We start from the raw sequence: 10,160 nt of genomic DNA, 5'->3' as shown, positions 1-10,160 counted from the left end.
GTTTCAAGCAATTCCAACCTGACCACAGTTAACCGACAGGAGACCAATGGTGCGGTTGGCTAAGCAACGCAATTTGATGCCAAATGAGGAGAAGGAAGACGGCCTTAAAAATTTTGGTTAAAGCGTTATTTTGATTAGATCAAAGAAACCTTATGATTCTGGATCAGGTATTTAACAAAATGCAAAGCTGTTTATTGAGTTTCGCAAAGGTCCCTCCACTTTCTCAGCACAGGATCTGCAGAACTTCTCTGGTGTCATCATGGCTCACATGCATCATGTTAGATGCATGAATTTCACAAGTTTGGTAGCTAATTAGAGACCTGAAATACACAGTACAGGCACAAACCACTCATCAACTCCATCTCCTATCCAGAAATCCTCTCAGTATGAGGGTGCCATATCAATTTAAAATTTGTGTTATTTCCTCCCTTCATAAGTCAAACGTCATCGGGTGAAATCTAACACCAGTGATAATGCAGCGTTGACAAAGAGTGCAAAATATGGATGTTAGTATCCATTTCCCTTTCTTTGATTACGATAAGTTTTATACATTTCAAAAAACCAGGAGCAATGTATTTTGACAAATTTTATCTTGACAAATTTTAAAGTGCTATAAAATTTGATAAGCCGGATCAATGAACAATTTTGAGCTGCTATAATATTTTTTTGCAGGCACCGAAGAAGCAATTCATTGTTACAAGTCTGTCTGGGAGCCATCGCTTTGGGGGATTCTATACAATTTCAAAGAACCTTCAGAAGCTCACGCATGCCTTTGAGCGTGTAAAGCCAGGAAGAGCGCATCTAAACCACAATTGGAGAATATGCTCCATGTATATGCGTAAATTAAAACCAATAAGATAACACGGGCATTAGAAAATTTGTGTTAAAACTGGTAACAGCTTTACTGATTTACTGACAATGAAAATATATAGCATTTTTTCTGTCAGAGCATTTATCAACACTTGGCAACCCTGCACTAACTTGACATGTAAGATGATCAAAATGGATTATGTAATCTTTCCCATTCATTTCTATTGATTTTAGTTATGATAAAATTCATCAGTGTGCCTGGGAACGCTCAGGCTGAAAGGCTCTGGTTGACAAAAAAGAAACAAAAAAAAAAAGAAAGGAAAAAAAGAATTCAACAGAGTTGTAATAGGATGGATGCAATTTTAGAATAGGATTGCACAAATACAGAAGTCATGCCCTAAAGGCTCCAGCAACAAATTAATACAAATAATTCTGGCAGTCTCAGAAAATTACATCTGTCTATGCAGAGATTCACTTTTGAGATAAAATTACAAAATTTCAAGCTAAAAGGATTAATGTGTAAGTGCCATTAAGGATATAGTTTGTGAAAATATTTTCAAACTTTTTTGTAAACTTCAACAGTAATCCAAGTTATTTCTCTGACTGCAGGTAACATCAAAATGCCAGCAAATGGACCATTTTAATCAGTTTTATTGATTCATGCTTTCAGTTCCTATTCAGTTAAAAACAAGGCACATTAAATACACCCTCTTATTGCTCTATAAATGCATGCAGCTCATTCTGTATATCAAAAGTAATAAATAATGGCGATAAAACACCAAGACAGTTATAAAAATGACAACCCAGCCTCAAACATAGTATTTAACAGTCCAATCCAGAACAATAACCCAACACAATACATAAAAGTGCCACATATGAAAACATGCAGTGAGTATATCCCCTCCAGTACTGGACTTACACTTGATATTCTTTAAAAACACAATAGGGCTTTTTAACTCCCTCAAAAGGGTTGATAGGATGCAAAACAGTGCAAATTATAGCGTCATTGACTTCAACATTATTACATTCATATGCCAAAAATCTTTACAAATGCATAAAAAAGGAAATAAGATCAATGATTATTCATACAGTATGTTTAGTAAAAGTCAGAATAAAATTTTTGTTGTATAAAAGAGTAAGCTACATATTTTGAAAAAGACAAAACAAACGTAGAAACTAAAGCAGAATAGGAAGCATGCATTTAATAGTAGAAATCCTAAAGTTACACTCAGGATAAACTGATTGAAAGCAAGAATATTGCAAACAGTATGATGGCTATAAGGCAGACAACCTTGGCTTCACAAATAATCCAGCATTATCACCGTTGTTATGACCGCGGTACGGGCTATTTAAAGGGGCATCCAGCTCTCCACCACAGATGAGGGTTCCTTCACCTGAATCCCCTTATGGGCTCTTGAAATAAACCACTTGATGATAAAAGACAATCTCTGCACACCCGACTCCCACTCCAACAGAATCATCTAATACCACATTCATACGAAAAGAAAAAAATTTTTTGCGCTTGGAATAGATTTTGAAGGGACTTAGCCCTCTATTTCTTTTCTCTTTTTCTGAGATCAGGTAAAGAAGCTGTACAAGTTTCATTAAGAACTTACACAAAAGTGCGGGGGTGCTTTATTCACAGTAAAGTCTCGGAACCAGCTCATTTCCAAGTCGAGTCTCTGGGATTGGTGAAGGAGCGTATGTTTTAGAATTAGCAGATTTTAAGCAAAAGCAGATATGCTCAAAAGAGGAAAAGTGCGCTTTCCTTTGTCCTTAAAGGAACTTCACTCATAGCAAAGCGTGCACAAACAAGGCCTGTTTTACAAATACAGTTCCGCCCAGGCCCGTCAGGGGAGAAGCCCAGTCCCTACTGTGAGGGATTCAGGAAGGACATAAGTCACCGTTATCTTGCTCTAACTAGAAAAAGAAAGAGAGAGAGAGCACAATGTACTATATTGTGTACATCATCTACGATGTTTTAAAGGACAGCTCTTCTATCTATTAAGTGTCACTTGGTTCTGAACAGTGAAATTTATTGTCTTGATCGTAAAACACTAAATTACAAAGCCACACGCTTCCATTATTAAGAAAAATAAAATAAAAGAGAATAAAACACAGTGTAAAAGTTTCACACCTTCAAAGAAAAAAGTTCACAGTGATACCTGGCAGCATCATTTGCTCTGTTTTAGGTTTTCCTTTAGGAAGTAACAAGTCTAAAGTTCATTTAAAAACAAAATGAGTTAAGATGCTATCCGAGCTGTTTGCTTTGGGGTGAGAGGAGGGGCTTAGGTGAGTGAACTTCCAGTGTTTATATCATGACATACAGGCTCATACCCCACTTGAATGAGGCATAAAGATGTCCTACAATGTGGACACCAATAGAAATAACAGCACAAAAGTGTTTTATGTACCAGTTTAAGAAACTAAGACCTGAAGTCTGTGCAATGAAAATCTGGCATTAAATAAAGGGCTACATTTCCTATTACATACACAACTTGATCTTAAAAAACAAAAAAGTAGACAATCGCACAAGAGGAAGCATAATGAATAAATATTCAGATGACTGGTTAAAAGCCACCAAAATATTGCAAAAGCATACCAAACTGGCCCTTTAAATTCAGTAAATTATTTGTTAAATTCAATGCAGATTGATTTCTGTTTTTGTTGTGTGTCTCTATGTGTGTGTGTGCGGGGGGGGGGTGTGAATGTGTGTTGCGTGTGGTTTTCTTTTTGGTTGATTGAGAACTTTTCCATTGACTACAGAAAGAGAAAGAGTTTAAGCAACCACAATGACCTTGAATATTGCAGTATTGTGCCTTTTTACAAATAATTATAAGTAAAGTTAACTAAAGGCTATTTCTATCCTCTTTTACTGTTTACAAATACTCACAAAAAATGATGCAATAAACTAAGCAAAATAGGCTATGTTTGACAATCTCACATGCTCCAAGATTTAGGATTTGGGGATTGAAAATTGTGCTATCATATGTGGATATATAAACACAGGTTTTTAATCCTTAAATTTATTACTACTGTAAAGATTTGAGAAGTTTAATCTCATCCCATTACATCCAACTTGCCACTTAAATGCTGGTTTTAAAGTAAAAAAAGCAAGGATCTTCCTGGCAACTATAATAGTCAAAGAAAAACCAGCAGTGACTGGGGAAAAAAAAAGGAATTGCTGAGATGAAACTATCACCGTAGCTCCCAGCAAATGTCAACGCTATCCTTATCTTATACCTGTGATTCTGGAAGCTTTCAGAGTTTCTCTTTGAGACTCACTCCTGTAACCAGATCTAAACTTTTTCTTCCCACTCCAGTTCTTCCAGACATGCTCTAGATATAAAATTGTACAATCCTGTTTGGATGAGGAAGGCAGACACACTGGAGGAAGAAGGGGCTGAGAAGTCTCCAGAAACCCTATCATTTCAATAGGTCACTCCCCACTCCATTTCTTTTAAGAACAAACATTCTCTACAAGCTTAATGTCCAGAGCTTTCTGCATGTAACATAATTCTTCTAGCTTCTTTTTTCAATTTCTCCCAAAATATTCTGCCTCTACAACTGATTTAGAATAAATGAATAAACAAACAAAAAGGAAGCACGTCCAGTCTAACAGGTCACAAAATGGATGCAAAAGATTAAATCAGTGTGCATTGAAAATGAAAAAAAAGAGAAAATATGCTTTTTAGAAGTTAGATTGAATGGCAAATACAAATAAAGGGTATACATCGACATCCTAAAGCTTTGGAATGTTTCCCAGTGTTAAAAAAGGCAGCTACCCAGATCCACTATTTTGGAGGAGTGTGAGTCATCTCTGGTTTTTGTTACGTGATGCTTTGTTGTTCCTATGTTTGTTGGCTGTGGATTTACTGCTCAGACTCACAATCCTCCACAACTTCGGTCCACCGGAATGGGAACTCTCCTGTCCAGGTTCTCTTCTGCAGTTTTCATTAGTATAGCAAGCCGGCTTCCGGACACTCTTCCTTTTTGAATGGCACTCATCAGCTTAAAGAGAAAACATGCAAGAGATTCAGAAGGCAGGCCAGCTTCCTCCCTTATTCATGGCATTTTCACGGTTACCTTTGCAGCAGGCAGAGGTAATTAAGTGCTCCGTCAAAAACCATAGCAAGTACTACAGCTCGAATAAGAAGAGCATAATTTTTGAACATTTCAGAAGGTGAAGAAGGGGCTGGCATTCCACCACTGCTGCAAAAACTCTCCCTATCTAGCAAATGAGCCTGACTTTAAACGCAAATCGAACGCATCACTTTTTGCCCCTTCATGTGCGCAGGGCACAGATTTTTTGAGCAACTCAAATATTAGATTTTTAATTCTATTTAAAAATCTTAAAACAGGGGTCTGCCAGGTGGCGCAGCAGTTAAGTGCACACGTTCCGCTTCTCAGCAGCCCGGGGTTTGCTGGTTCGGATCCCGGGTGCGGACATGGCACCGCTTGGCAAAAGCCATGCTGTGGTAGGCGTCCCACATATAAAGCAGAGGAAGATGGGCATGGATGTTAGCTCAGGGCCAGTCTTCCTCAGCAAAAAGAGGAGGATTGGCAGTAGTTAGCTCAGGGCTAATCTTCCTCAAAAAAAAAAAAAAGAAAACAACAATTTAGAATCTCAGGGATTGAAAAAAAACCATGACTTATATTTAACTACTTTTTTTTAGTGTTACTGTACTTGATGACTTCAAGTCCCCTAAATCCAAATTCCTTAAAGACTTTTTAAAGTAATTTACATTTAAGTCCTTGAAAATGGACCCAGAAATCTACCTTAAGAATTAAAAGCACTCCACAGCCCAGATTTTAGCTAATTCATTTTTATCCAATGGATAAAATCAGAATTAGTCTTGAAATTACATGCAGTCAGCGGGCAAAGGCCTTTAATCTGGAAGGCACTTTGCAATTATGAGCATGGGGATTTTTTTTTCCTTTTCAAGTTGATGTGGTTTTAACTATTTGCTTTTCTTGATCTCACTTCCCCAATCTTTATTTTTAAAAGAACTGATTTAGCCATTCATCAGAAATATATAAATTCTCAAAATATTTTTAGGGTTATAGTTTTTAGCCAACAGAAATATATTTCTTAAAAATGAATAAGAGTCAGAGGCATCTGCCAAGTGGCTGGATCAGAATTTCATGACCTTATTAAAAGCTGTTTCACAAGCTATTGCTTATTAGAGATGGACTCCTACATGCAGAAGTGTCATTAGAGCCCGACTCTAAAAATAAAGTCATGTAACCACCCAATATCTATAGTGATCCTTCTAGAAGGATTATTGAAAAACCATATCTATATTTAAAAAGATGTTTAATGGGATCAACATGGGCTCTTAATCTTTAAGAAAGGAAAATATTTTACTTAAAAAACCCTGAAAATTTACTTTACATCCGATGAATGCAGTAACATAAAGAATGCTGACATCTAAATACAGAACAACTTATTGTGCATTGTTTTGTGTCTGATTCCATGAAGACCTTCAAAGTTTATCAGAGCTAGAGTTTTTTTCTCTATCCATAAAAATTGCATGATGTACTAGCTTTTAAAAATTGAAAGTTTTCTTTAAACACTACACGTAACTTGAAACCATATTACATGAAAAAAATAACATTTGGGTGTGAATATATTTCATGAGAAATACAATCACCATTTTTTTAGTTAAAAATTACACTGTGTATTTGTACTTAGCAGAAGCATGAATAGTCTCTTTCATTTAGAATTGGACAAGAAATACTCAGTTATTAAGAAACTACAAGAAAACCTAAAGATGGTTTTTCTATGTGTTTAATTCTATTGCGCTCAGAAAAATTACTTAAAACACAAACCACATAGCATGTCCATAAAATTAGATTCTTATTGTTTCTAAAACTCCACATTTTTCAATCCTAAATGCTGTTGTTTATTTACAACACTCATGAAATGAAGCATAAGCTATTTCCTTGAAGAAAAGTTTTCTAAAATCTTGAGATAAACAATATAATCCTCTCGAGAAAAAACTAGACAAAAAATGTATTGAATGATTTCTAATTCCTAAGCACAAATTTTAAACTCAATTTAAAACATGCAGTTAGTTAAACACCATGGTAAGGAACCAAACATTCTTTTTTGGAATGCTGGACACAACCTGTGAAAATTTTCTGCATTTAGATTCAACAATGCTCTTATCTGCAGCTCATCTCCAGAGAGACAATTACCATTTCCTTTGCCTTGATCTTGTTTGTTTAACTTGACACAGTGAAGAAAGGGCTGACATTGACCAAAATCCCCAGCATTAATTTATTTCATGTTCAGCATTCATCATTGCCATAGTGCAAGCAAGACCTGGCATTCATTTGAAATACCTGCCCAAGAAGCACTAAAGAAAAAAACCTAGCTGCTTGGAAACCAATACATTCTTCACATGACTAGAGTCCTATGGACAGCTACAAATAATGTACGGGGTTGTTGAATTTCTTTCTTTTAAGGAATGATGTGTAACATCCTGTTTGAAGTAAAAGTAACAAAATTTACTTCCTTCACGGTTACGATTAAACCATTGAGCCTTGCGTAAGTGGAAAATTGGAAATAGAAATGCTTGAATTATATGGTCTTGACCCCAGTTTCCTTTCTTTTGCTTTTCAGGCTCTTTATAATGTAAGAATATAATAATTACATTTCAGGTTCTCAAGTGAATATGATTCTCAAATGAATACAGCCACGATTTTTTTAAACTTCCTCCATAAAAATATTACTTTCCATCTTAGGAAGATTGTGTTGCCTCTTTTGAAGCAGGTAAAAAGTGGTCTGGCAATGGTATTCCACAGCATACTTTTTTAAAAGAATACTTCTTATTCAGCCCTTTGAGCCATAATTAATTTGGATTTAATCTAAATTGCCCAACATAACAGAATGTGTCTCATAAAAAGAAAGAAAAAGAACACGGACCACGTAGAGCCTTATCTTTGAGGGCAGACAAATCAATCTTTGCTGGCTTCAAGCTTTCTTCTTTTTCAGAATGGAGTGACAACTATGTGGACTTAAAAATCCAGTCTTGAACAGCCATTAACAACCAAAGGATAGAAAGCAAATACACCTGTTTCCTTTCACCACAACTCACCTGCAAAAATTCATTGAGTTCAACCTGTCCATTTTTGTTCAAATCTACTTCATTCAGAATTTCGTGTAGTGTATTTTCATCCATTTGAACATTGATACTCTAAATAAAATGAAAGCAAAAAATAATGAGGTTTAATTAAAAATTGTGCATAGCCTTTTATTAATGTTATCAACCTTTCAAAAAATGAATAAAGAAATATTACTTATACAAAGCAACAGATGAGAAAAAATTACCTAATATAATCTTTACCTAATATACCTAAAAATTACCTAATATAATTACCTAATACATTCTTCTTCTATTAAATTGAACCAAAAAAATATTACCTCTAATACACGTTGAACATCAACAATGGTAATAAAACCCTTTTGGTCTGCATCAAACTTATGAAATCTCTTCTTATACCTGGAACACAACATTGAATAATGGAAAAATATACTTATGTGGGTGAAGATAAAAAAGAGAGATATAGAAACTTATTAGAAGTACCTGTCAACGTCTGAAGGCCGTAGGCTAATTTCAGAGCGATCTGTTAACTGTTCTGATCGAGATTTATAGCCCATTTCATAATACAGAAACTTCCTGGCTGTTTCAAGTTCTTCCTAAAACACAAACACACAAAGTTCAAAGATTTATGGAAAGAATTATTGATTTTTTTCTCCTTGTGGTTTTCTAAAAGGAAACTCATCCTCACTTTTCTGACCAGTACAATTTTTTTATTTCTTCCAGTTCTATTGAAGTATAATTTATCTTCAATAAAATTCCCCTATTTTAGGTATACAGTTTGATGGATACTCTACCACAATCAAGATGCAGAAGATCTCTATCGCCCTAAAAAGCTTCCTCTTCCTCATTTGCAGTTGATCCCTTCCCCTGACTTCTAGCCCAAGGCAACCACTGATCTGCTTTTTGATGCCAGAGTTTTGCCTTTTCTAGAACTCCGTATAAAAGAGTTCAGGTGGTCTTTTGTGTTTGATGGTTTTCACATCGCATAATGATTCTGAGATTCATTCATGTTGTTGCATGTTTTAATATTTTGTTTCTTTTTACTGCTGAATATTCTTCCACAGTATTTACTAGCAAAATCTACAAGACCAAATCCTTGTGGTTTGGTGCCAAAAAAGAAACTAGAAGTGAAGAAGATATCTACGACTTGAACAATGACTACAATGTGTCCCACAGTACCAACACAGACATCATGGGATTAGCTATTCTGAAATTTTGTCACTAGGATGCTGAGGATTTGGTGGAAGTTACAGAGTCACGAGAAGAAATGAGCTTCCCTGAATAGTTACTTTTCTTGTTTTCAAATGTCCCCAGTCTCAATTGATACTACTTATTGCCAAGAACACTGTCTTTCTTAGTTTTCATGTCAGTCTCCCAATTAAGAACTTCCAAAGTGACTCTATTATATTGTATATTGTTTACAAATATCTCCTTCCTCTCTTTTATATATACCTATAGTATACACACATGCTTCTCCGCTCAAAGTATTCTCAACCCATTGATGTGAGCTGGGATATGTGATTTACTTTGACCAATGGAACATGAACGGATATGATATATGCCACTTTCAAGTACAAGCTTTAAAAGCAACTGCAGTTTTGCTTAGTCTCTCTTGCTCTCGTGGCATGAGAAGGGTATGACTAACAGACATCTGAAGCCAGTCTGGAATACAGAGAAGAGGACAGCAACTAACATGCAGCCTTCATGTAATATGAGTGAAAAATAAGTGCTTGCTATGGTAAACCAATGAGATTTTGAAGCTATTTGTTATATACCATAAGCTAGAACAAGCTTACTAATACAAGTCTTAAATTCCCCAGACTTCCCATCAAAGGATCTTAGTAAGTCAATTTACAGATCCAAATTCTGGTCTGTAGAATAGTGCCAGTGTAAAGTGAAATAAGGCAAATAAAGCAATGGCACATGCACATGCATCAAATGTGTTTATAGGTCTTTGCTTATGTCAGTAACAAGTCCCTTTGCTCCTTTTTCTTGGGAAGATAAACTTTTTTTCTGAGATTATTTCCTTCCTACTTTCCTGTCTCTTAGGAGAAATATATATATATATAATATATAATATATATTTTATTTATAAATATTTATAAATATTTATTTATTTATACCATATATATATTTTTTTAGTTGAGAGAATTTTTTAGCATTCCCAACTTGTTATTCTACCTTAACACTCTTACATATCAAAACAAAAAGTTAGGCATGCTAAAAAACTCTCTCAGCTAA

At 35.2% G+C, this 10,160-nt stretch overlaps 1 protein-coding gene across 2 annotated transcripts in view; it reads right to left on the bottom strand.

Moving 5' to 3' along the window:
- Positions 1-1,443: 1,443 nt before the first annotated feature.
- GPD2 (glycerol-3-phosphate dehydrogenase 2) overlaps positions 1,444-10,160 on the bottom strand; it is a 135,264-nt gene continuing 126,547 nt past the window's right edge. Inside the window, exons 14-18 of one of the 2 annotated variants that reach the window (XM_046659043.1) lie at positions 8,403-8,515; positions 8,240-8,318; positions 7,914-8,012; positions 4,700-4,821; positions 1,444-2,730 (exon numbers count right to left, since the gene is read on the bottom strand). In XM_046659043.1, coding sequence (XP_046514999.1) covers positions 2,727-2,730; positions 4,700-4,821; positions 7,914-8,012; positions 8,240-8,318; positions 8,403-8,515 — 417 coding nt within the window. In that variant the 3' untranslated portion in view covers positions 1,444-2,726. Of the gene's footprint in view, positions 4,822-7,913; positions 8,013-8,239; positions 8,319-8,402; positions 8,516-10,160 lie in introns of both variants that reach the window. The other variant, XM_046659042.1, reaches the window with a different exon arrangement.

The sequence above is a fragment of the Equus quagga genome, chromosome 4 (genome assembly GCF_021613505.1).
Source record: "Equus quagga isolate Etosha38 chromosome 4, UCLA_HA_Equagga_1.0, whole genome shotgun sequence".
Classification (NCBI taxonomy): domain Eukaryota; kingdom Metazoa; phylum Chordata; class Mammalia; order Perissodactyla; family Equidae; genus Equus; species Equus quagga.
Note: the sequence above shows the minus strand (reverse complement) of the source record. Positions and strands in the feature narration are given on the sequence as shown.